The sequence below is a fragment of the Anoplopoma fimbria genome, chromosome 3 (assembly GCF_027596085.1).
Source record: "Anoplopoma fimbria isolate UVic2021 breed Golden Eagle Sablefish chromosome 3, Afim_UVic_2022, whole genome shotgun sequence".
Taxonomy (NCBI): domain Eukaryota; kingdom Metazoa; phylum Chordata; class Actinopteri; order Perciformes; family Anoplopomatidae; genus Anoplopoma; species Anoplopoma fimbria.
The window spans coordinates 10009065-10036943 of record NC_072451.1 but is presented as its reverse complement, the minus strand read 5'-3'; the positions used below and the strand labels follow the sequence as shown (position 1 = coordinate 10036943).

Here is a 27879-nt window from a genome sequence, read left to right as displayed (position 1 = left end):
AATAGTTTGAAAGTCCTCTCCTCTTCTGTCTTATCTTGTTTTACTTCCTGCCTATGTTTGTTCCCAATCTGTGTTTTTCTCCCCCGACCTAATGAGTTTCACTTGTCGCTCATCAGTGCTGCTGTCACATGTCATCCGTTATCTCCCACATTTGTAGTCATTCTGCGTTCCAGACAACCCAGAGGTCGGAATTTACCAGTTGAAATTTCCAAGTTTCCAGAAATTGTTGCCTTTTAGTTGATAGGTTGCCATTTTCAATGTGTGCGTCAAGTGTGTGTCAGGGTAGATGGATTTGCCCCAAGTCCACAATTGTTCCGAGTACTGAGTGGCGTTCCATTATTCCTGTTCTAGTAGGAGGTTTACCATGTTAGAGTTACAAGTCGAGTTCAGTTTGTCTTCATTGCCAGCTGTACCTGCCTTCCTTTTGGGGACCTGTAAGGCTCTTTGTTTGATTTAAACTATCTTCATTGAATCGGCCAGTCCCTCGCTCTACATTTCAGTTCTCCCTGCTTGTGCTGCTTCCATCAGCTGTTATAGTTACAAAGATGGAAGTGCAAAAAGTGCTGCATCCATCAAGCGTAATGGATTGGATGAAACATGACATGTTCAGTTCTTCATGTAGGTCAAAGGGCTCAACTGTATGAAGAGTATGATTCCAATATGTGGAGCAGTGATAATGCCACCACCTCTAGGAGAGGGTGAAATGTTTTCTCTTCCCCAGAGCTTTAAAGACGCTGCAGAGCACAGCGCAGAGCACTAGCATAATCCATGTTTTGTGTTGAGTGTCTTCATAAGCTCTTTTAGTTTGTCCAACATAAACCAGACCACAGAGACGTTTCAGCATTTGGACAAAATGTGTTCTGCTTGCTGTTGATGAAGGATTTTATGGTGTATTATTTTTTTTTTGCATGGATGCATAAAGTACTTTTTGGTGTGTGACGAATGAGAACATTGTCACAGTGTCCACTGTTGGGAAAAAAAAAGCCTGTAGGCTGATAAGACAGTGATGAGACAGTGTTTGGTGGTTCTCAAGTGTCATAAAGAACCAGTCTCAGATTGTCATCAAAGGAGCGGAGATGACATTATTTAGAGATGGAGGGACATGGAGGATGGTCCAAAGTTTAAGGACGGTGTTTTTGACCCTGCGGGCTAAGAGTGGATATTTAGTGGAGAAGGTGACCCGGAGGAAGTTGTGGCAGCTCTTGATTCCTTCACTTACAGGGTTGCCTTGCTGAGGGGTATCCCCTATGCTGGAAACACTCCATCATGTTAACAGCTTTGGACTGGAAATCTGTAACACTACTGCATCTCTGTACAGTCTCAAGGATTGGCTGACTGGAATACTGCAGATGAGCTATTGTTGGGTGTTTATTGTCAGATTTGGTTTCGCAATAAATCTTAGTCCCAATAGTACTGTTATGCTCCTCGTTTCACGTTTCATGCTGTTCTTTATTGAAAGATAGATTGTTAGTAGATCAATTTATATATGACAGAAAATCAGTCCGCTCTCCTCTATTACCTCTGCATATGACCAGGATGTCATCAGTTAATTATTTCCACAAAGCAATCTTGGACACAAATATGTTTTGCATTGAGAATGAAAGGCAGTGGAGGGGGAAAAACAAAATTGCAAGTAATAGGAGTCGAATACTTAATTAATGATGCAAATCAATTTGGACAGGGTTAGTAGGAATTTATTAGGGGGTGAAGAATTTAATTGGATCAGAATTAAAAGTCGCATTATTTGAATAGGATCGGCAAAAACAAAAGTCACAAAGTAGTTCAAAAGAATAGAAATAATAATTGAAGAGAAGCGTGAATCTCCTACACGTGATTACTTTCTGTCATGTGATGATGTGTCATGTTTTGTTGTGTCATGATATGCTCGTCCCAAAGTCGCCTGTTGTGTCTTCCCTGCGGCAGCTCCTGGAGGCCGGTGCTGACAGCGGTCTGCAGAGACGGAAGAGACAGAGCCAGGACTTCCTGCAGCCCTACATCGCTGCCAAACTGGACGCCCTGCCCGAGATCTTCACGCTGGGCGACGAGAAGAAATACAACGGCTACTACAACAAACCCCTCCCCGGCCAGCAGCAGTATCGCTGCTTTGTTCTGGCCGACTTGACGGACCATGAATCTGTGAGTGAGCTTTATGTATATGAGCATGTACAGTACAGCACCTTTAATGTATTTGAAAGCCTCAGTGGTTGAGCTCGAAACTTGGAGTTCACACAAGGTCAACAAAAAGAAGAGAAAGGCAACTTTACTTAATGCAATTCTCTTTAATGGCACAGTGCGTAGGATTTGGTGAGATGTAGTGGTGAGGTCGCAGATTGCAATCAACTAAATATCCCTCTGCTCACTGCTCCTTTTCCAAGACTGAGGTAACTTGAGCCACCGAGTTCAAAACCATGGTAACGCCATTCACCTCGCCCAGAAGACTCACTCGCTATGAAGATATGAAGGGCTGATTCTAGGCCAACAAATATAAGTTTCTTGGCTTAAGGTGATAACACATAATGGAAACATAGTTATGATTATTATATAACATTTCTGCTAATGGATCCCAAGAAATGCCCCCCGGTGGGCCTTTAAATAAAAAGCAAGAAGAAGAAAAGAATAATGTACTATGGCTGAGAACAATATGGACAGTCTGGTTTGTTTTGCTGTGAGGTTCGTTTTTACCTGCCAGAAATCTGTGCTATCATCCCACAGCCAGATCATTGATCCTTTAAGGAATCAATCTGCTGTCAATCATGACTGCCCTCAAATTAAACATCAAACAGCAGTCGATCCAGCTGAAATTCAGATTCTAAAGTCAGTCAGTGCCAATTCAAGGTTAAAATCTTGCTTAATTTGAAAAGCATCTACACATCTTTACATCAACCTGTTCATCCTCATGTTGATACGATACAGGGAGTTGACACATTTGATATAATGCAGCATTGCAAAAAGTGCAACCTTTGTAAAAGTTGTATTTATTGGTTGTGAAAATTGCAATTATGTGGTTCAGCTCTGTGGTGAGGCCATGGTCTGTAGTGTTGTTGTATTGGATTGCATTATATATGAAGGTGTTCTTGCTTTTTTCCCCACACTATAATGTTTTGGTGCCCTAGATCAATGGTACCTTGGCAGAACCAAGCGTGGTAATAATACAAATGGATTCCCAGAGGGGTGTCTGACCGACCCAGCACCAATTGTTACTCTTTTTGCATTCGTATAGCAGTGAAATACACCAGCCACAGCTAGCTATTACAATGTGAGTGAGGAAGAGGCAAAGTTGAGTGTGTGACTGGATTAAGCTGTACGTTACAGTCTGCCTCGCATGCAGCAGTGGCGTGTCAAGAAAAGTTCACCAACACCAAGGCTTTGCTTGACACCGCTCGGCCTTTAATAAATCATAAAACTACACCAGAGGAAGAGGGGATGGCTGAGGCAACGTGGACGGGTTTTTAATATGCGGATCTGTCGCGTCTCATTTCTCGCCTTTAAAATCGTCAGATAGTTCGTTCTCATAAATCTCTGTTCCCACCGTGTGGGTCACAGTCTGGTACTAACAACTGCAGTGTGCGTGTCCCGTACATTTTCCCTTAGGCCTTGCATCGCTGAATGAATAGAGCAGAGTTCGTTGTGAGTGGCTTTGTTTTTCTTCCCCGGTGTTTGCTATCTGTGGAACAAAAGAGCAGCCGCCCCTCAGGCAGCAGTGCACGCATGCCAGGCACGACGCAGTGATGCAAATCATGTCCTTGAGTCATGCATGCATCTGCAGGTATGTCTCTCAGGAAGTAAAGCCAGCAGCCCTGCTGTCATCCACAGGCAACTTGCTTTCAGACCACAGCATCTTCAGACTAATTGCAATCACTTTTGTTCCTCATATGAGTCATTTTCTCTTGTGGCATCTTTATTTAAATGGGTTAAGATCTGAGGGGCGTGGTTTTGGTCCAGATAAACTAGGGCTGGGTTTCAGTACTCCATACCTTTTAAGTATACTTCTCAGTCAAACAATACCTGCATTCCATGCTTTTTGTACCCAGATCAGCTAGACTTGCATGAGTTCTTGAATTTAATGCAATTTGTGATTGACCAATGACAGCAGCAGCTACAACCCATGTAACCAGGATTGCTTGCACACAGCTCACAACATGGAGATAGCTTACAGTGCTAACAGCGGGAACAGTGCTGCCAACGTCAAAAACTATTCTATCTTACCTTAATCAAGAATGGACCACAGAGGCCTAGGGTTAAGGTCCCAGACTTGATGCGCACTGGGTCTGTACTTTTAGCTGAGTGTGACCATGATGTGGGGATACCAGGATTTGTGTGAAGGTAAAAGGTTGGACTCAAGCTTTGAATGCAGTGTATAATATAATGTGACATTCAGAATTTATCTGATTGTCACATTATTTATCTAGCGTAAATTCAGATGCTAAAGTTATTCAATGCAGCTCCTACTGCATCGGCCCATCTTTACAACAACCTGTTTATACACATGTTGATAAGACACAGGGAGTCGACACAATCAGAAGGGCACTTGTTTGATATAATGCAGCCTTGCAGTGACTGCAATCTTGTGAAAGTTGTACTTAATGATTATGAAACAATTTTGCAATCTTGTGGTTCAGCTCTCCGGTAAAGCCACAGTCTGTAATGTTGTTTTATTGGATTGCATCATATATGAAGGTGTTCTTGTTATTTTCTTCACGCTATAATGTTTCAGAGTCCTTGATCAATGGAACCTCGGGAGACCCAAGCGTGATAAAAATGGATTTTTAGAGGTGGTCTGACGGACCTAGCACCAATTGTTTCATGTCATGTACTCCTTTTCTTTTTAAAAAATGTTTGCTATTGGAAAAAAGATGGAATACAATATACTGGTAATATTACACAAGAAACAGTATATTTATTTTTTGTTTTTCTTTTAAACCCCTCTTTCCTTCAAAACATGCCTCCTTATTTCTAGATAAATGAAATGAAAATCATGCGATTTGCCTGAGCTGTCTGCCACATCGTCTCTCGATTTGGTAATGTGTATTTGTCTGAGAAGTTTGAACAGACCACGTTAGCTATTTATAGTCAGGGTTCCTATTATGGTCTCATATAGTCATCCTTTTGAAAGATTTTTATTTGACTTTTCCCTTTTCAATGCACCAGGATTTGTATGTTATAAATGTAAAAAATATCAAAATAGGTTGTTTCAGTTAATTATATTTTTTTCAGATAGGGAATTGAAGCTGGTAAATAGACCATCTATGTAAAAAGTAATTACAGTTGTTGAGACCAACTCTTTGTTTTCTACCCCGGTTTTGGAGTCACAGTTCAGTGCAAGTTTGACTCAGCGAAAAAAAAAAACTAAATGCATGAGGATACTTTTAATTCATATAATTTCAACAGACTAGTGCAAGTATCAAAGACAGACAAAATGTCCTTGCTGTGGACTAACATAACAATGGCAACTTTAGTAAACTATGTTCATCATTGAAATAAGGATCATTTTAACCATTTCAGTATTACACTGTACGGACAATGAACGAACACTTTTATAAAAGAAATAGGCCATAAAACTGAAAAGCATCTCTTATGCCATTAAATTGAAAATACTAAATAAATAGCGTAATAACAATTTAACGTATGCATTAGTGTTTAAAAAATGTCCCAAACTGGCTATATGCCGTAAACATTCAAAGCACCCAAACATTTATGTGTTTTGGTTCGTCCAGATAACCTTTTGTATTTAAAAGCTCAGTGAAATTAGAGATAAGGAGTTGGGGTTCAGTTTTCTTTGTCCTGGTGATTGGCACACCAGGGACGTACCCAACAATGGTGGAGAAATACAGACACGCTGTCTCATTATTATGTGCCTTTCATTTAGCTGTGAATAGGACAGTTAGGGATGATGGCATACAGAAGCTCACCTCAGCCTCACCCCACCTTTCAATATGTGGGGATTGAAACTTACAATTTTGTTTAGCTCAGCCATTTGCAACATTACATTCACTGTATATGTGCAGTTTTGGTTGCCAATACAGCTGTGTTATATCTATGAAAAATAGATAAAAGTCTATTCTGCTGTATGAGTAATTGACATGTGAAAAATAAGAGAATGCCTTTTTTGTAAAGGCTAGTTTGAAAGCTGATGCTAGCTTTCTATCAAACTTAGATGTTTCATTGTTGACAAAGCCTTCATTTGTTTGTATTTGAGATAACTCGTTGTAGGTCCATGAGATAAACGACTTACTCATTATTTCTTAATATTCTGAGTTTTCATTTTAGTTACAAACAGGTTAGGTTGGCACTCTCCTCTTTTGACAAAGATTTGTGATATTACCTCTTTCCTTTTCCGAAAGTCGGCAAAAAGATATCAACTTGCCCCTCATTACAGAGTTACAAGTTAGTGTTTGAAATCTTCCCCCATGAAATCGTCATACTGCCGTGTTTTTTTTTTTTGTCATGTCTATAATACATTGAAACTACATGCAACTATTATTATCGAAGAAAATATATACTTTCATAACACTTGCGGGTGTGCCTCTGAAAAAGACACAAGGAGAAACATTGCAGAGTGCATATAGTTATTTATTACTGGATAAACCCAACAAGCTGACCACTAACTAAAATAAATCACATAACCAACTAAAGAAGATCAAACATGAGCTGCTGTTGACAGGCCTGGTTTAGCTGTAAGTTTACCCGAGCCTCCAATATTTCTTTTAAGCTCAACTATACAAGACCTTACTTGAAGAAACGAGATGAAGTATTGACATTTTCATCAGACTATTGGTAAGACAGCAAATTCGTGTATTTCCTTAAGGTGAGTCAGTTTGGGACTTTGAAGTAAAACTTTGAGGAAAGTGAGGAAATCAAAATCCCCCCTGTGTAACACTAAACATCACATACTGGGTGTTCTGATTTTCGAGGAACCTTTGAGATACACATGAACTTGTCCTGTGTTATCATTCAACTCTACAGAAATTTGCTGATTTGTCAAACACAAACGTTGTGGCTGATACAACTTGTGTGCAGCTTAATTCAGTCCAGTAACCTGCCCCTCTTTACAACTTTTATCAAAAGTGTGTAGCCTTGGAGGACAATTGTTTGATTGTGTTAAGTACATAAGAACAGAGTAGCGAAGCCCAGATTCAGTAAATGGCACTCAGCTGAATGTGATTCAAGTCTGTACAAAAATAGAAACCTAATCACATTCATTGAAAACGGGAAGTAAGCTTAGCTTTTATTACTACTGCAAAGCTGCTGGCAGAGGAGAAGGAAGAAAGAAGGGTTTGGGGGAGGGTTGCTGGAGAATGAAGCAGAAGGGCACTGCGGCTCTCTGTGGCCCCCACACTGCTGGTAAACAAGCTGGGATGTGTGAAATTGGATAAAAGAAAAAAGGCCAGTGTGATCACTTACAGCAGAGGAAGGAGGGGAGGGGGGGGGTAGTGAGCACAGCAGCTTCCTCTGAATGCAGGGCCCTGTGGGAGTGGCAGAGAGGTGAGGAGAAGAGTGAGAGGTGGAGAGAGAAAAAGAGAGGGAGCTTAACAGGGGGGATAAGTCGGGTAATAACGGGGGAGGTGGGCACCTGAGGGAAATGCACAAACGTACTTGGGAAGGCAGGAAATGCGTCAATCATCGGAGAGAGAATGGGCTCGGATACTGGAATGAGCTTCTGGTGTAGGAGGGATGCTGAACTTTGAGGAGAAAAGATGGAGAGGAAGAGAGAGGGATGGCAGTGCGAAGGACTGGGGAATGTGGGAAATAAACTGAGCCCACTGGATAGCATCCAGTTCGTCGCATAACTGAGGAGCGGCGAGCGGAAAGGCTCCGACTGAGGTGGAAATCTTCAAGAGTTCTGGGAAATAACAGAGCTGTCAAAACACATTAGAATCAGGCATTGTTTCTGCTTATTTTATGAGTCGAGGGCTCTTTTTCTGGTGGGAGATTACAGACAATAGAAACAACAGCGAAACGTTCATCCTCCCACTGTTATTAATCCACTTTTTGTCTTTGCACAGCCCACCTCCTCATATCCAGCTTGCAGATGTAGCAGCGCCACATTTTTCAGCCATGAAGGTTTACCATCTATCAGGAAGCGCCGCTTAGATTGATCACCTCCAAACTCCCCCCTGAGATTTCCTAAATATCCTTTAGAATACGCCTCTGCGCTGCCTAAAAGCCGTGAAAACTGTCAAGTAGAGAAAAAAAAAAGAAGTTTTTGGAGCTTAAGTAATACTTTGCTAAAAGTGCCAGAAAGTACGTCAGAGAAAAGAAGGCTGAGAGAGCTGAGGAGACAGATGAGCCAAACTTTATATCCATTTCCACGCCTTTTAGATGCTAAGGTTTCCTTTCTAGACTATGTGAAACAGATTTGGAAGATTGCCATGATTTAGGACAGTTTAGGTTAGGCACAAGAAAACTATGTTGTCCCAATGACAGATCACTAAACTGCCATATGAATTGTTCTTTAGGTACAAGCTTGGACAAGCAACTTATTTTGACCTTTACTTTAGAGGACATGAAATAATCTCTGGGGATACTGGGTTTCAAACCCTACAGTGTCTTCTTTGGATAACTGTCTGCACCGTCACTTTGAGGACCCTTCGGTCGCTCATCTCGCTTTGGACAAAAGCTAAATGAATGAGATGTATTTGATGTTCAGTTGCCCTACAATAAGGCCTCCAGCCCCAACAACAAAAGCACAGAATATCAATAATCACAGGAATTTGTGATTAGTGGAATATAGTGAAACTACCGCACCACCGGCTTCCTGTGCGCATATATACATTCGCATCCTCGTAGCCAGCTGATACAAGAAAAACAGGCACCCAATCATAATAATATTGCTACATTGTGCTTCTGAAAAAAAAAACCTCCACAGTGCACCTCTAACATATTCTCTTACTGACAAACACCCTCCTCTAGTTGATTAAAACTCCTTTCATCAAGTCAAGGCCACTCAATCCACTACTTAATCAACAACTTTATTCCACTTGACTACAAGCTTCATTTCTCTCACCACCGCACTAGTGCCAACAAGAGAAGAGGGAAAAAAAGCGAAGCAATGCTATCCGGGTGGCATTCAAAAAGAAAAGAGAAGATAATTCAATATTTTAATCAAAGGATTCACATCTGCGGGTGCACTACATAAACATATGTCTTAACAAGTCATTTGGTCCCAAATTCAGCAGCAGGGCTTATTCATGCCTGTGGGCTGAGATGATTTCCGTGTTGCCTGTGCAGTTTCCAGTGAGCCAGGCCGCCCTGAAAGAAAGGAACTAAGCCACCAGCAGAACACTTCGCTAGGAGGAGAGCATTTAGCAGATCCAGAAGACGGACCTTCAGTTACCATGGAGTCTGATCCCACAGGGTCTCCTATGACTCGCCGCCAGACCAGCAGACTTTCTGATGCTGCTGTTACTCAGAGCCAGCCTGATGTGACTCCCGGCCGCTTAGGTTTGAGCTGACTAAATTTCTGATAACTGCTACCTGAAGATCCGTCTCCCAGAGCCGCCGCACATTCTCTTTTAGGCGAAGTAGGTAGGGAGGACAAAACAAAATGTTTTAATTTTCTTGTGTCTGCCACTTTGCATTAAATCCCAATAAACAAACCACCTGTACCATCAACGTGATTGACTGTACTATCGCTTTGTGTCTCCGTCCTCTCATGTTGGACTGAGAACAGACGGGACTACAAGACAGGACGGGGGGTTGGTGCTAGCTGGTTAGCATGCTCATTTCAGTAGATATCTCTGAAATATCGGTTGCAACCAAAATCATCAATAACCAATCAATTCACCAGAATTCTTTCCCAAATGTTCCTACGGTCCAATTGCTCCCGTTTAAAAGAAACGCATTATATATTGATGACAGCGCCAACACGATTTCATGGGAAGGCGTATATAGCGAGACATTTCCGTGCCACATCATTTTAGGCCTTTTGTGTTTTATTCAACACCACATCGTCGTCGTTAAACAGTTGCGTTGTGTTCAGGCAAAAAACCTACGGCAATGGCCTCAGTTTGGTTTCAACAACAAAACCACTTAGTTAGGTTTAGTGAAACTTCATAGTTTGTAGTAGTTAACTACAATACATAAGGAAACAATGCATCAGGAAAACACGTCACAAATGTCATTAACATCACTGAGAACACTTAAGGACATCGGTCTCAAACACCCGTCTCCCTGTTGAAAGTCCTGTGTTTGTTTGTCTCTCTCACATTTCATACTACATCACTTAGTGTATTCACCTAGCATATTCACAAGTTTACATATTAGTCAGTACACACTATATATCCAACAAATGAAAATGCAAGAATGTCATTCTTATTGCACCCAAAATGACTTGAAAATTGTCATTCATACTCCAATTGATGAGAGTGAGCTGACCAAGCAGATCCATCACAAAAGGTACTTAACAACACCAAGGAAATAAGACATTTGGTTGCCATGGTGTTGTTGGAGAGCAGTTGAAGGAAATGGTGTTATGGAGGAAGGAGCATAAACAGTTTGGCTTTGGGAGGATGAGCCTGCAGAAAGCTGGCTGCCAACTGCACATTGACTGCTCTGATTCGGATGTTAATTGTTAATACACCAGCTACACATGTACAGTATAAAGTAATGTTAACGTTGTATACTCATGAAAATGGGAGATATAAGGGATATATGTGGATAAGGGAAAAACTGAACTTTAAAGTCGCAGTGGAAAAATCCCCACTAAGTTTTCTTGTCATAGTGATTGTATGTAATTATTACATCCTTTATGAAGCAATAAGAAATGCTTGATTTAAGCTACCCATTTTATGATTTACATCCATAGACTGTAGATAAGGAGTGGATGTAGTCATCGTTCCGTCATCCATTGGTTTGTGGACTGCCGTTATGCAGTCTTGAGTTTGTCGATTTCGCCATCGGCATGATGTTTTTTCGCAACCAATAAACGGAAGTTAACATATTTGCAATGCAGAGGGGAGACGTAGAGATCTGGCTCTGGTAGTGGCATTGACCTGTCAATCACAGTAAAAGTCAAAGCATACTCTGCTTTATGGTCTATTTGACTCTAAATGGAGCATCATTTACAAAATTAACATCATGCTGTATTGAAGAAGACTTGAAACTAGAGATTGAGACCATAAACTCATGTTTACAATGTTTACTGAGGGAATAAATCAAGAGAGAAGTAGAGTCATTTTCTCATAGACTTCTATACAACCAGAGGAGACGCTCCCTGATGGACATTAGAGAGAATGAGCGTTTTAGACACTTCTGCAGTTGTTACTTTCGGTGGAGGAAATTCTCGCTGATTTCAATCAAAATTCCATAAAGCTTTCCTCTACAAAGTATGACTTGTTTCTCTGTGTAAATGATTAAGTGAATTTGCTCAATCCTTTTTTAAACGATTTGCCTGTTGAATTCGGCCAACGGTAATAAATTGTATCTAGCATGAGAAAAGTGAGGTCTGCCGCATGGAGGATGTCTTAGAAGGGATGTTATTAATGATGGCTGGTTGGTGGTGATTGTAGAGCAACTGGGGTGATGGGCTGAATAATCTGTATGGATTTTTTTTACAGCACCACATTCTTACTGGATCAGGTTGTCTGCTCTGCTCTAATCTCCACACTCCTCTCTTGTTTCTTATCTCGAACCGCCCACCTAACCCTCCATCCCTACCAAAAAAAAGAGGATATAATAAACATAATAACAAATATATGCATATTTCAACATCTACATAACCAAAGTAAATTTATATAGTGTAAGATGGTATATGAAACATGTTAATTGTAGAAACAGGCTTTAATAAAGGGTTCTCCCAGGTATATGTTCATCAAATCTTAGTATGGAGCTTCCCTGTATTCTGTTTTGCTTCTGTTTTTTTTTGTTTTCTGTTTCATTTTCCCACTTCGATAAAGAGCGGTGCACAGTTGCTTCCCTAACCTTAGTCTCAACCAGAGAGAGTCCCAACATGGTTCTGTCAGGTGGAATCCTGCCTTTCCTGCCTTTCACATCAACATGACTGAGCTCTGGTCTTTATTGAGTCTACATTGTGTTACTGGTTTAATTTCCTCTGATGATAGGATCAGGTGCTTATTGGTGAAACCTGTATCTTCAAGTCATCAGCACGCTCTGACTTGTGACTGCTCTCATCTGTTTACTACAACACAGCATTAAAATCTTGATGTTTTTTATCGCAAAATACATCTTTATCCTCGTTAATATATATTTTTTTTTTTCTTAAAGCGACTTTAGTCTCATAATATAAGGACTTTATTCTCATAATATGAGTACTTATATTTTCATAGTATGAGGACTTTATTCCTGTAATATTAGGACTTTATTCTTGTAATATAAGGACTTTATTCCTGTAATATTTGGACTATATTCCTGTAATATTATGACTTTATTCTTATAATATTATGACTTTATTCTCGTAATAAAAGGACTTTATTCTCGTTAATATTAGTTTTTTTTCTGAAAAAGATTTATACATTAAATAAAACAATTGAGGTGAATAGATGCCATTTGCACACAAAAGTTATTCTCCATTCAAAAGACACAAAAGAGTAGGAAAGAGTGAATAATGCACACGTGTGTTGACTCAGCACATCCATCCATCCTCCCGTTACCGCTTATCCAGTTAAGGGTCGCGGGGGTGCTGGAGCCGATCCCAGCTGTCAATGGGCGAAGGCAGGGTACACCCTGGACAGGTCGCCAGCCTATCACAGGGCTGACATATAGAGACAGACAACCACTCACGCTCACATCCACACCTACGGGCAATTTCAGAGTCATCAATTAACCTAAGCTGCATGTCTTTGGGACTGTGGGAGGAAGCCGGAGAACCCGGAGAGAACCCACGCTGACACGGGGAGAACATGCAAACTCCACACAGAAGGTTGTCCAGCCCGGGAATTGAACCCGGGCCCCTCTTGCTGTGAGGCGACAGTGCTAACCACTACACCACCGTGCAGCCCTGACTCAGCACAGATAACATTAAATGCTAAAAGTTGCTCTATAGAAGAACACATATTTATAAGCAACACATAATGTGTGAGAGCCTATAAGATTATATTTGAATCTTTTGAAGTGTAACCTGGTGCCTGAATTCAGTGTTTTCCTTTTCATACATAAAGACATTTCCACCGTAAATAAATGCAGGACAAATCCCCCAGAATGCCATGTTAGTAAAGTATCTGGATGTCCACGAGAAAAGTTATTCAGCTTGTATTAAATTTTCATCCTTTAAATAAATATGAAAAAAACATTCTAAATCACATTTCCTGTACCTTTTAAATTACATTTTCAGCTAGAATACATTTAATACATCATGTAAATGGGTTTTCAAGGCAAAGTATGGAAGATGCAGTCAGATTAAAGAGTTTGCTGTGATTATTCAGAAGGATCAGGATGCTTAATTCCATTTTGAGAGTAAAGTAAACACCCATCCAAATGCAATAGATTAACGGTATGTATGCAGAGATTTTGATGTGTTTGGAAGGGTCTAAGTCATGGCATGTCAAACGCATTTGTTTCATTTCAGCATTCCTCAACATGACAAATGTTCAACAAATCTGTTACAGCCTCAAAGGTCATGTATAATTCATTTGTAGTTGTCGGCCTCGATATCACAAGCTCTCACTGAGAATGTTGGGAGTGAAAAAGTGCGTGGAAACTGTGTTAAAATTAATGAATCAATAAGGAAGCAAGGCCGGTCGCTGGGTGACATTGTTTTTAACAAGCAGCATTCTTCAATAGTGTTTACAGCGTTTCAGCCAGCGGAGCTGCAGCCAGAACCAGAGCTGCTGCTGCTGCAGCCCCATGCCAGAGCCCCGTCAGGCGCACAGGAATATTTATGGTCTCATTGGCTTACACAGTCAAACTTGCTGCACTTGTCTCGCAGACCATAAAGTGAAAAGCAGCACAGTTACTTAAAGTGAATTACACCTTGTAAATTAATCCATGGGACTCCTATTTAATCTTTATCACGGTGCCAACGTCCAACTGTTTACAAATCTGGACGGCAGCTCACCAATCATGATGTAGAGACGAGGAGATGTTTTCTTTGAAGGTCATGATATTGGGGCGTGGTGTTTTAAAGATGTCTAACAAATGTATTCTATTGGTTGCATTAAGGGAAATGGATGAATCCAGCACCTTTGGAGTTTGAACCTCACTACTGAAGATTTAAAGTCAGGATGTCTTAATGTTGACCATTCTTTTGTTGGGTCACTCAACTTATTGCGAGCGTAATATTTATCTTTAGAGCAGCAACAGATGGTCGCAAATCGGATATTTTATGGAAAAAGCAATATGATACTCCTCAGTGAAATAAAACATGTTTTATGATCATTGATGGGAACAGACTTCTGTTCATATGTTTGCTTATTTTGTGTCATAATTACCCATCTTTATACTCCATACTACATCGCTGATGGAACGCAATGATCAACAAACAATATGTTTCATGTGACCAGTGGTCGCACTGTGTTCAAGAAATTTAATAACATCTACCAAAATTAAAAGGACTTTAGTATACATGCAGTCACTTTGATCGCTTAACGGTAATTGGCTTGTGTGGAAGCATCAAGTAACATGAGGTCACTCATTCACACAGAATATAGTAAAATTAGAAAAAGTTCCAACAAACAAGCAGAAAAACAACATCTGCCCAACACAGATCTACCCTGCAGAGATTGTAAATGCAGTCGTAGAGATGTTTCGCATAAAACTAGACTGGCTGTGTTCATCGCAGTGAGGGGATATGTCACTCATGCAACAGCATGGCTTTATTTTAATGCTTTCCTAATTGCTTTACAATGGCAATGGAGTTTTATGGCCCTGCGCTGTTAGGTGAAGAAGGCTCTGGCTACAACATCAATACTTTCTGTAACTTTTACATTATTGTTGAGCACAGCTCTAGAATATTGTAATGTCAGTGTAAGATTGTTACAGTTTATTACAACAAAAGTCCAATTGGTCTCTTGTTCCAGACCTTTTGACCCAGCAAGGTCTAATTCCCAGGTTTCAAATAGTGTCTGTATGACGCTCACAGGGATTTCAAGTAACTACAATGTAAACACATTCACGTCATTATTTGACGCTCAGAGAAAATGCTCTGGTAGTGTGATGACATAGAATAAAGAACAAAAACAAACACACAGGGAGGGAGGTGAATGGGTCAAACAAACACAGGACTCTCAACCAGGAGACTAGTGTCCGTGTCCCATAGTGTTATTTTAAGCACAACCATGATGTTTTTCCTTAACCTAACTTAGTGGTTTTGTGGTCTAAACCTCAGCAAGTGTTCTTGTTTTAATTTATAACATTAACCATGTGTTTACTGCGAGCACGGTGAAGCGCCATAGTTTGACGCGCTGGACTACCCAGTGTGTAACAAGTGACGCCAAGGGTCCTGACCAAGACGCAGTATGTGACGGGTTGGTTGACCACATCCCACGGTCTTGTCGAGGTCAATCCGTTCATTATTCTGAGCACTTTTAGGACTCCTATTCATGTTGGTTTATAAGCTTAGAAAAACAAACTCCATGTGTGATAGGATTCATAGCTCCGGAGCAAGTATGAATTTTAGTTGTTGCCATGTTTCAGCAATTCACTTTATGAGTCCACTGGTAGAGGTGATGGCCAAGTTGTATAAAATTAGAATCATCCGTTAGGAATGTTATGATACACAAATACAACACTAAAATGCTCTATATAATTGGTAAAGCTACTTTGTGAGCTAAAGATAGTCTTGAACCCATCTTAAAAAGTGATGGATAAATAGGTTGCTCAGCCTGTCACCTTCTTAGACTCCATGTGTCTCCCAGCAGCAGTGTGGTTTGGATAGGAGAGGCTGCCATGTTGTCTCATGATGTCAGGGAAATAGCCAGGGCCAGCCTCAGGTCCCCACTGCTGTCCAGAAGGCCTTGTGAAGTTGTTTGCATTATTAGATTTGTCCTCACTGATGCGTTCCTCCACTGTGACTCTTCCTTCCTCCCTGTCCTCCTCTTCACAACGAGCCGTACACTCCCACATCCAGCACAGCCAACACAGCATCCTGCCTCTGTCTGTCTCACCTTGTATTCACTGTCGTCGTCGTCCCCCCCCCCCCCCCCCCCCCCCCCCCCCACCCCTGCTGCTTTCTATCCACTGTCACAATTAACCAGCTGCCTTCACCTGAATAAGCCTGTCAGCACAATGTGTGTGTGGGTGTGTATGCAGGACTTAAAGCTCCTCCATACTCTCATTTGAAATCCTGTCTCGCTAAACACACACACACACCAGTATCCAAATTTAACATTTTGTGTTACCTGCTCAGGACTTGTAAACTGAAAAAAGTATAGCTGCCAAATGTTTCATCCAAATATGTCACCCCGACTTTTTTCACTGTCGTTTATGAGAAAATCATAAAGCACACAAGTTGATTTAAAAGTGGTTGTTTTAGAAATAAAAGTTCCAAGCAGGTTCTTCTTGAAGGGTTAGGGTTCTAGCAAGAAGCATTTGCTTCTGAAGACCTCTTTTTTAAAACACAGTGGTTTCCATGGGTTCTTTGAAGAACACTTTTTGGAAAAAGTGTTCTTCAAGGATTGAAAGCATGGTCAAATTCAGCCCACTTTTCCAAAATCTGTCATTATGTGCGATGATTGTTGTGGGTTGTGCTGCACCTCTGCTCCAGCCCTTTATATTAAAGGTTATCGGTAGAACACCCTGGGTGGGTTGTTGTTAGCACCCTTAGAAGGGGGAAAGGTTCTGGATAAAACCTCCAGAGAGAGTTCTGGATGGAACCATTACACCATAGAAGGGTTGTCTGTTGAACTTCTCATTTGGGGTTTCGTGGTGGAACCTTTCACAGATGGTTTTCTCAAAACCCTGAGAAAGGGTTCCAGGTGGAACCTTTATATAAGGTTTAACCGAAAAAGGGTTCTCCTATGAGAACAAGCAGAAGAACCGTATGTGTATTTAGTTCGCACTTTTATTTCTAAGAATGTACACTGATGAGGAAGGCAGTTCATTTCGGCGCAAATCTGTATGTTAATTTCACTCATTTCAGACATTTTAATGTTTCATTCATTCATTCAAAGGGACTATGACTTGTTTATACAACAATGTAATGTAACTGACTTTCCTAAACTGTCATTCCTAAACTTGAATCAGTTAAAAGATGGAGTTACTCACTTGGTCTTCTATTGGGGCTAAAATATCTGATAATATTAATGCAAAATTATCCCTTTAGTAAACAGATTAACACATAAATCCGACACTCACTCCCACTAATAGCCTAAAAACACAGAAAATACACAACTAAAAGTAACATTAGTGTGACATCAACATCCATCGCCCTTTATAATGGCATATTAACGTTAAGTGTAGCTTTCTGTAAATGTCAGCCTGTAGTTTTTCCCAGTTGCTTTTTCGCTGCTTCTTGGCCATTTTGGATGCATTTAATTCATAAATCTGTCTGTTTATCTTTCACATTTTGGCATCATTTTTGTTATCAATGTGACTTTGTTTTGTCAGGAAAAAAGATTGTTATTAATATTTTTAGTCAGAGTTGTTGTTGACAAGAGGTGGGCCAAAGTGAGAGAACCAGTTTGTAGACATTGTACACCTCAGAGGAGTGTGGAAGGCAAGCATCATCTAGATTTATCTTTAGGTTATTTTTTATTTTTGAGAAACATAGAATTTAAACAGATCCCATGTTTGTTCACTAGCCTCGTTATAACAGACAGCGATCAAACAACCACCAGTGGGAACATTTTGCTTTCTCCTTCAAGTGAGCAACTTCTGGATTCCCATTGAAAATGTAGTGTGGTGTGTAAATAACCTGGACACCTCTTCTGTCTGTCAAAGACACAGAGAGATAGACTGATCCGTTCATTTCTCATTGTTTTGCTGTGTGGGTTGGATGAAGTACAGAAGTTCCCTTGGAAGAACATCACATTGGTAACAGAGTGGTAGATGGTGGAAAACCCAACAAAACCAGTGAGAGTTGGCAGGTTAAAAAGCACAACCATATAAAGTACAATACTGTCATACTCACAGTATAATACCCTGATCTACTCGGCTCTGTTATAACTCTGTATAACTCAGTGACTGTGAACTGACTCTGGATCATCCCTCTGGTTCTTTGCAGACGTTTGCGGCCAGCCCGTTCTCTGAGCCCATCATGGTGAAGCTCCACAGTGGGATGACCCGACAAACAGAGGACCCAGAGATGCTGTGGGTGATGGGTCCGGTGCTGGCGGTTATTCTCATCATCATCATAGTCATTGCCATTCTGCTCTTCAAGAGGTGAGTCCAATGCTAAACAAATCCCTCCTGTTACGTCCCAGAGAGGTGTAGGGGTAAGGGAAGAACATAAGGCCGATGTAATTAGGGATTGATTGACATTTTTGTCAGTTGTCAAATATCAGTATTAACAAACAAGAAGGGGGATAGAAGACAAGAAATGAATCAATGGAGGCAAGTGGACAAAAGAAACATTGCTGTAAATGGCACCAAATCATTGTACAATTGAAACACAAACCTAACTTTCTACTAACTTGGGTTCACAGCTATCCAACTAGCAATTTCCACAACAAAATTTCATTTGACTTGACAAAAACGGTGTTTAAACAGATAGTCAATCAAGTCTATTTTAATTCACAAAACATAAATGTAAGGTTGTTGCCCTATAAAAAGGCAGGGAATTAATTAATTTATCTTCATTTCACCTAGTCAGAGCCTTCTGTGTTTCTATCTGGCTCTGTCTAGAATCCTGCTTGTAATCCCACAGATTCTCCCTTCACTTTTGCCCAGCAGCTGGGAAGCAAGACACAATAACTTCTTGGGTTTTAAGCAGTGTTGATTCATGGGCAAACTGTCACCTGCACTATACATTCACTGCCGCTAGACAACGTCAGTGCTAACCGTTCCCTCTACTCTGATCGCCTAACACCTGTCTGAAATAGATGAAGAATACTACTTGGCCTGACATTTGTGGTTTACCTAGGTGTGCAAATCTGACTGAAGCAGTTGTTGATTAGTTGAGGCAACGAATGGCAGGTTAACAGTAGTGAGGAGTCAGCAGTAAATTAAGGTATAAAAGCAGTATATAAGATATGTGTTCATTAAAAGAGGTTCACCACAACAACGAGAAGTCCTTGATCATAAAGTCCTCATACAGAAAATATTAGGCTGAATGGGTGCGGTAGTATGTGAGATTAGATGTGGGGGGACAGACAGACACACACGCACGCACAACCTAACACATAACATCCTCCCAGGCTTTCTGGGTAAAAGTTTCATCTATATTTGATTACCAGTTAATATTCCAATTAAAAGACACTACAATTGCACATCCATCAAAGATACGGCAGTAATATGAAGGACAGTACTGTTTTTAGTAAAAATGTAAATACAGTATTTTGTTTTGGGACTACCATTATTATGAAGATTTGCAATCTAAACTTTTTGTCATGACTACTAAAAAAGCTGCTATTTAAGTATTTAAAATACCATTAACAGTAGTGTTAGCATACATAGTGACATCTGTCATAAAAAAAGACTAGTCCCAGCATACCTTGAAGGCAGTGCATGCTCATTGTGTTCCTTCTTCAGCTCAGTCCAGAGAGACACCTGGAGCATTTTCTTCAGCACAGCAGATGACGAGAACATTTTAACAGAGTCAGGCACCGAGAAACGGTCCGAGTGGGTATTTAGCAGAGCAGAGACAGACATTTGTCTTCGCCGAGCGAGCCCGAAGGCATAGGCCCTCCGCAGCATATGGGGGGAAAGCGCTGCAAGTTGCCCCGCGGCGTCGCTCTCCCAGGCTAACAGTTGGCTCGTATATCCTGTGCTGGGATCAAACATCTGGAGCCGCTGACTGGGCTGAAGGGGGCTTCCATATGGCCACTGCTCTGCTCAAATGGAAATACGCATTTTGCCTTTTTACTCATTCTTCACTCTTTTTTGCTCGTTCACTCTTAATGTGTCTGTTCAGTAATATATATTTACTGGGGAGTCTATGAGGAAATCACTTGCTTTTCCAAGACCAAGTTGACATTTTATATTCTTATAAATCAAATATTTACAACGTTTCTGCCCAACATGTTCATAAGTTTATAATAGTATCGTAGATTGTTGTTTCCACTTTCCAGGCAGCCAGAGGTTTCCATTTATTTTTAGTACACTATAAATATGAGTTGAGCTTCAGTTGGGTAATTCATCACAAAGTGATTTAATTCAAGTTTAATATGACTCTAATATGGTGCTAAAATTAGTGTTTTACTAACAAACTCTGTTGGAAAAAAACACAAACTCAAAAGGCACAGAGTAAAGATGGTTTGCAATTTTGAATGTAGTTAATTCCATAATATATTAAGCTTTGTGATCATACATTTTGGTGGTAGAATTTTTTTATAGCTTCACTTGCCAATGAAAGAGGAGAATTCTCTCAACACATAAAGGGATATTTACCTGGAAGCTTTATTTTTTTCCAAATCTGGAGATATGTGTTTTTCATAGAACAGCTCCAGTGTTTTTAAATTGTTATGTCAAGATTATCATCTTCTTTTTAATGCAAATGACACAATTGGTGAACACTCAGCATGGGTTAGGTGTTTTAGAGTCTTTGTTTGCTGTAATAATCTCTGCTTTAAAATACTAGTCCTCAGGTGATCCCTTCCTAATGCATCGAAAGTGTAAGTGATGAGCGCCACAGTTCTAGTTTCTGTTTAAAACTGCACTTTAAAGCTAATGACTCCTCAGCAGCCTGAGTGAGACAAATGAGGGTGCGTTTATTTCACACAAATGGCCAATGCAGCTAGTAGTACATGTACACTTCAGATTCAGACCGAGAACAAAACTTGTTTTTCTTGTTTTTCAGACGCTCTTATGTTTTTGTCCCATCTCTTTGCACAAAAATGACAGACACAGAAAATGTGGCAGTTTCGTGCGCCGCATTCACATGTTGTAAGTAAGGTCACACAGATTTACTGACATTATCCACCAGATATGATGTCAAGGCTCTGCGTATCGTCCGCTTATATGAAAAACATTTTGTAATATAATATATATATATATATATATATATATATATATATATATAAAACTGTTATACAGGCCTATTTATGTTTACATAATACTCACAAAAACATTATTTATTTATTTTACCGTTATTTAACCAGATAAGTCAACTGAGAAAAGGCAGCAACAGGAGGCAAGTCTTTACAAACAAATAAAACATAGAAACATCTCAAATAATCTCTTACAAAAAATCACAATATCATAGTATGTACCATATATAAAAAACAAACAGTGTTCCCGGAGAAGCAAGCTCAAAAGCAGTTGCAGTGATCAGAGACTATGGTTTGTAATGAGTTATTGAAGCAGGATAACTCAGTGAGGGTGTGGAGCTTTAGCTTCTTTTGCATCTCGTTCCATCCACATGGAGCAGCAAACTGGAACGAGGATCAACCGAAGGCAGTGCAGACTTTTGGAATGACCACCTCTTGCTCTGGTGCCCTTTTAAATGGGTCTCCGTTTGGACTGTACTGATTAATTTAAAGCTTCATTCATAACGTTGACATTCAAATTTTTTGTATTGATAACTTACAGAAACAATGCGTGCATTAGTCCATTGTCTACCTTATCCTCATACACCGGTTCGTATGATATCTCACTAAAAGTTACTCCTCAATCTTTGAGTTTTTTTCAACGAAAGCCAGCAACACGTCTCAATTTCCGCTTGTTACATACATACTGTCCTTTCAAAATAAACTTCTGACTTCACAGGAAACAATGCCGTTATTGTAAGGCAACAAAACTACATTGTAAGGTTTACGAAAAGATCGTCGTTTGGGTTAAAATTACTACGAAGAGGCCTCCTGGCTGAAAAGATCTGCGTTTATATTTTGACACACACAGATGTCATTTGATAATATTAGTCCATTGCTAATGTGCTTCTCTATGCTTTTGGGGGGTTTATTTTAGTTTTCTCTGTTTCCAACCTAACAAGCAGGTTTTAAGTTGACAACACGATACATGCCCAGTGCACAAAGTGGTGGCCCGTAACTCTAAATTCATGCCACATTTTAGTACCAGTAAGTTTGAACAGAGAGTAATTCATGGCGAGGTAAGAAGTGAGCACCGACACCTAATATTTCTCACTCACCATATAATTCTTAAAAGCAATAAAAGGAGACGTGTGTAAGCTGGAAGCAGAGGCTGCTGGGCTAGTTGTGGATCAGATAAAGAGCCCAGGGAGGGGTAGGAGTAATAAGTAATGTGCTGTAATGTGCTCCGTCAGGTGGACTTCCTGTCCACTGTGACACTGTGAGGCATTCCTGCTGCTGACAACTTGTAAATGAATCCTCTCTCTCTCTCTGCTTCCTTTTTCTTTCTCTGCCTGCTTTCTGTGGACACAGCAACCAAGAAAGGTGAGTGCCTCTGTTCATTCTTTCACCACACACACACACACACACACATACATACACACACATAACAACACACACACACAACAACACACACACCCTTGCGGTGCTTTCTGACAGTGATGCTGCAAAGTGACAGATGCTGGTTGTTTCTGCTACACTTTTCAGCATCACACCACCATGCCAGCTTCTCTGAGCTGTCTTTCTTTTTTTTTACCCTGAGACATATTACCTTCAACTGACAGCTCTCGAAAGTGTGTGCATCAGTGTGTGAGAGCGTTTCACGTTTTTTCTTTGAGTGTGTTCTCTGCTGCTCAGCTCTAATCCTCCCTTAGCGCTCGGTTCACCTCACACACCTGCAGTTGCAAAACAAAACAGCAGGCCTTTAAATTCCACTTCTTCTTTCACCTGGAGGCCATAGCTGACATCACAACAACCTTTAACTCCTCAGCTTGTGTTTCCTGCCACTGTCTTCATCACTAATACATAATCAGTCACTTGTTTTTTGTTTAAAAAAGTGTTGCCCAGACTGCATTATCTACTGCTAGAAAGTGACTTTTGTTGCTATAACAACCAGCTGCAGCCACTGCTGTATAACTACAGTAAAACTTTCTCTCAACAGAAATTCTTAAAACTGGAGCCTGCTTAGTGTAATCAAAACATCTTTAATTCTAATCAAATTGCTTATTTGTGTGTTTATTTACTTCAATAAATGAATCACTTAATTTATTAATGCTGTAAACAGCGATGTTACAATGTCCATACTGGGTTCTTAAACCCTAATTAATCATGTTCTAACTGTTAAGAGTCAGTTATGCTTAACGCAAGGACAGTCGCACTAATATGACGTGTGGAATGGTGACGAGGAAACGTCGAGTAGTTAGAAAATATTGGATGTGCATTTATGGAACCTGCTTTATGGAACCACTGAAAAGAGCTGTGTCACCTTTCAAAATTATTTTAATTGTAATGCAGTAGAAAAATCTAATTATAAAAAATAAAATAAAAATGAATACAGAAGAAAAATATATAACTGAAGGTATCTTATTAATGCAGCTAAGCGCATTCATATTTATTTATCTGGAAAGATATCCACATGTACTTATACATTCGTGAACACAAGTCTGTGTGAGCAGGCATATCTAAACATATAATCACAGTAATACTCATCCACATTTTAACATTTGACATTACCATAATGAATTGAAAGCACTTTATGCAGACCAAGCATATTTAGCATATTTATTTGGACAAATAAAATACTGCCCCAAACATATTCTCTCACAGTTGTAGTCCATGTTCTCTTATTGCTCAATCACGTGTCCTAGTTCTTTCTCCAGATTCGGCTTTGCTATGATTTGTTCTTCTATTTTTAGGTTTTGTATTTTGAACATTTTGATGTTCCATGTTTAGAGCATGGTATTTATTTAAGAGAATGAAGGGATGTCCATGTCTGTTGCTTTTATTTCAGGGAGTCAGCGACATGCATAGCTTCTCAATCAAAGATCTTTTATATGAGCGAGGGCCAATCACAATTTAATTTAAATTCTTCAAATTGTTTTATGATGTTATTGCCAATGACTTTCCCAAATATTTATAATCTTTTTTAAAACCATCTCTGAATTATTTTCATCCTTTTTGTATGGCATAAAGACAAGGTCTTTACTTATTTCTCTCAGAAAGGTTCTTTCTCTATCTAGATTAACCTGACTGCATACCAATTTTTTTCACTTTTTACGTATGATGTGAAATGAGGATTCAATCGATCACCATCTGGATTGTGTTTTTTTTCCATTAACCAGGTCTTGATAACTAACATCTGTGCCAATATATGATCATTTAGCAGCTGAGGAAGAGCCAATCCACCTTTAGATTTAGTCAATTACATCACTTTCTTTTTAACTCTTGGCTTTAACCCATTCCAAAGGAACTAGCTTTAACATTTTTCCCCATTTCTTAAATGTAGCACAGTAAATGGCAGTGATTGAAACAAAAACACAAAGAGAGGCAATACAGTTATTCTAATTGATCTGATCCTGTCTGAAAGTGGCACAGGCCTAATGTTCAATCAATCTAAACTTTATTTATTTATTTTTCCAAGAGTTTTTTTGGTATTCTCTCCCCAAATATCTATTTTGCATCCCAGTTCCACTTGTATGTCTCTTTAAGTATATTCTTTCCTTTTATTCACACCACAAATATCCCTCTGCTTAAAATGAATATTTCCTGTCTAACAAAATACCAAAGTGTTTCACTCTCACTGCTCCTAATTTGTGACCTCACTTCAAAATGTGCCTTAGCCAGCAATGTGTGCACAGTGTGGAGTATGGAAGGATTTTGAGTACTGTGAGAGCAGCAGAAGTATATCACGGTAGTATAAATACTAAGTTACCTCCGCTACTTGTAAGCTAGTAGTTTGCAGGAGCATTTTTGAATTAGAAAATTGCTAAATGGAGGGTTTAAAGTTGTTTTTTGAGAGCTTTAGAGCTGCTGATGCAGACTTTGGACTTTGGACCACATACTGACTCCAGCTCTGTACTTAACACACTGCTACTAGATAGATATCCATCTGGACAACTCACTTCTCTGAGGAAAAATAACGAGCACATTTCCCAAAGATCCCAGTCTATTTCTGAGTTCATTGAGGGGACAGGTGTTCGGCACCCGTCCAGTTGTGCAAACCACAACCTATTTGTTGCTCACAATTATCTCTAAATAAATTCCGGACCTGACCCGATCCATTACTAGCTGCTGGCCGGCCCGAGTGCAGCAACACTTAACATCAATTTCATGTCTTCTTGGCTTTTTTCCCCCCTGAGTTAACACATTGTATAGAAACCAGACAGGAATGCAATACTCAAATGTTACTCCAGGCCAAGCACTGTCTGTATCAGAAAATAAAGTACATGACTGTTTTGTACGATCACACCTATAGCCCCCTTGCTGTTGCTCTTATGCTGTAATAAAGCTTTCAGCTGTATGTTTGTAGCACCACATGCCTTCAGTCCCCCCCAAACATACTGTGAGATTCACTGCTTTCTGTAACTGATTTTACTGAAGGTGGGAGGTCTCCCAACTGGGGGATGAAAGCTGCTATTTCTTTCTCAGTTTTTCCGCATCAGTGACCAAGCCCTATTTCAAAAATATCGAATTCTAACCGCCATCTACTGTAATGTAGAATCACTGTTCTGATTTCACACAGAATCGGACCCAGTGGCACCAATGACAGGCATTAACAATAACTATATAGAAAAAGCTAATCTTCCTGCTGAGGGTCTCAGTGTTAAAATGAAATTATTTCATAACAAGTTAAAAGTTTCGAAATAAAACTCACACAATTTATTTAAAAAATGGTACATGTAAGATGTGACCCAAATGATTTAATTGCAACCGACTTATTGAATGTCAAGCATGTGAAAAATATCAATTGAATTTGTTCCCATGTATTGTTGTCCCTATTTTTAATTTCAGGGTGTCTTTTTAGTCAGCCTATGTCTGTCCTTACATGCCTTCCAAAAAAGCTTGAAAAGATGCTTTATTATAGAATATTTAAGCATCTTCAGTAGCACATCAATAAATACCAGTATTTATTCAGAAGAAAACAATAACTCTACTCATGTTGCTGGTATTTAGCTGGTTTATAAAATTCCTATTGCTATGAACAATAATGAATGTGCCTTGGGCTATTCATGAATGTAAATGAATGTAAATGGATGAATATATGGGTGTTACATGTGGTGTCCCACAGGGATCCATTCTTCAACTACTTTTATTTCTCACCTACATCAATGACATGGCACCTGCATCTCCATCTTTATTTCCGTTACTTTTTGCTAATAATACTTTTTTTCTCTTCAAAATTGCCCCACACATATTTTCTAAATCTTTTTTTAAATTGTTTACTTGTTTATAGTACAAAAAGGATCCGCAAAGTCCATCAAAGATAGACATCCATAATCCCTTTCGATTTCGTATGAAAAACTGTCAAGAGTGCATGCTAATGGATCAAATATTTTCTCAAATTTACTTCAAACTAACTTAATCTGGACCTCCATCCAGTTTGAAAATAATGATGCAATATGTTGTGGATCATCAACTGCTTTCAATCCCAATCTTGATTGATAAAACCTTGTGTTTGTGTTTTTCCCCCATTGTTTTCCACTCAAAGAAAATGTCATTCTAAAAATGTCCCTGGTTTGAGATAAAGCACTAACTTTCAGTTGTTGTGGCCGTCCTAACTTGGTTACCTTCTCTCACCACTTCTTCATTCCCCCAGGAAACGAACATCCCCAGCCAAAGATGAGCACATGGCGGGGGTTAAGGACTCACTGCTGGCCCATTCCTCAGACCCTGTGGAGATGAGGAGGCTCAACTATCAGACTCAAGGCATGAACACACACATACAAACACACATAAACAACTGTCCCCAGCACCTATAAGCTCATATGTATTCATACTGACCCACACATGCACATAGAGTCATGCCTGCAAGTAGACTCTTATTGAGGTCCAATTATATCTGTTGTTCCCTGTTTGTTGGCAGAATAATACTCATAGATATCTGCTTAAGTTTTGGCCTCCGGAACTATCAACTTACTGTAGTGTACTATAAATTCACAGTAATAGTGCCTGAACTGCAGAGCGAAGCAGGCCATAATTTGAAACTTCCTTCTGTAGGGTTGTGAAGTGGGTTGAGCTATTTTTTGCTCCCCTGGTTCTGGAAGTAAAAATCCTACTAATTTTTCTCTTAAGCATTGTTATGTGACTCACAGTTTGAGTAATTATACAACTTCACACGGCACGAAACTCTCCAGGTTGAATCATCATTACAAAAGATATACAACTGCATTCGAAAAAATCTGGTTGTTAAAAAGTCAAAAGTACAGGAGTATTTTTGATAAAAGAGACAGATGTTGCACTGATGGAATCGGTGCTGTCAAAATGGACATAAGACTGATTTTACCACATAAACAATTCCAGTACAGGTAATTCCAACTCCCTAGTGCTTTTTATCTGGCCTTTATCTTTTTTTTTTTTTCTTTTACCACAAACTGTAGATTTGATGTGTTTTTATAACAACGTCAGGAAGAACTGTGTCTAATTGAAAGTGTTCTTTTCTCTAAAGTCTAATCACTCAAGTGGCAAAAATTAGTATGAAAGAAATGCTCATCACCAAAATTACATTTTCCTAGATCCATCCTGATTCTTGGCAACTGTAGAAGAATTTAAAAAGTAATTCGAAATTTGTAACTTTTTATGAGCTGTATTGATTAAAACGGCCAAAATTAAGTGACATATATTTGAAGCTCATACAAAAATAACAAGTACAAAAAAACTCCTGCAAGTTAATCTGATAAACTTGGCTCTCATGTTTATATACATCTATATATATCACTCAGATATACAGTTAGATCAGATCAGTCCTTAAATATAGGATATCAGTGACCAAAGCTTACCCCATTGCTAGTGAACTAGCTACTGAATG

At 39.6% G+C, this 27879-nt stretch overlaps 1 protein-coding gene across 1 annotated transcript in view; it reads left to right on the top strand.

Annotated features, from left to right (window-relative positions):
- The window catches only part of ptprfa (protein tyrosine phosphatase receptor type Fa), a 241120-nt gene that overhangs the window by 168426 nt on the left and 44815 nt on the right, over window positions 1-27879 (top strand). Inside the window, exons 20-24 of the mRNA XM_054596551.1 lie at window positions 1924-2140; window positions 7253-7272; window positions 18116-18273; window positions 22389-22400; window positions 26671-26780. Coding sequence (XP_054452526.1) covers window positions 1924-2140; window positions 7253-7272; window positions 18116-18273; window positions 22389-22400; window positions 26671-26780 — 517 coding nt within the window. The remainder of the gene's footprint in view (window positions 1-1923; window positions 2141-7252; window positions 7273-18115; window positions 18274-22388; window positions 22401-26670; window positions 26781-27879) is intronic.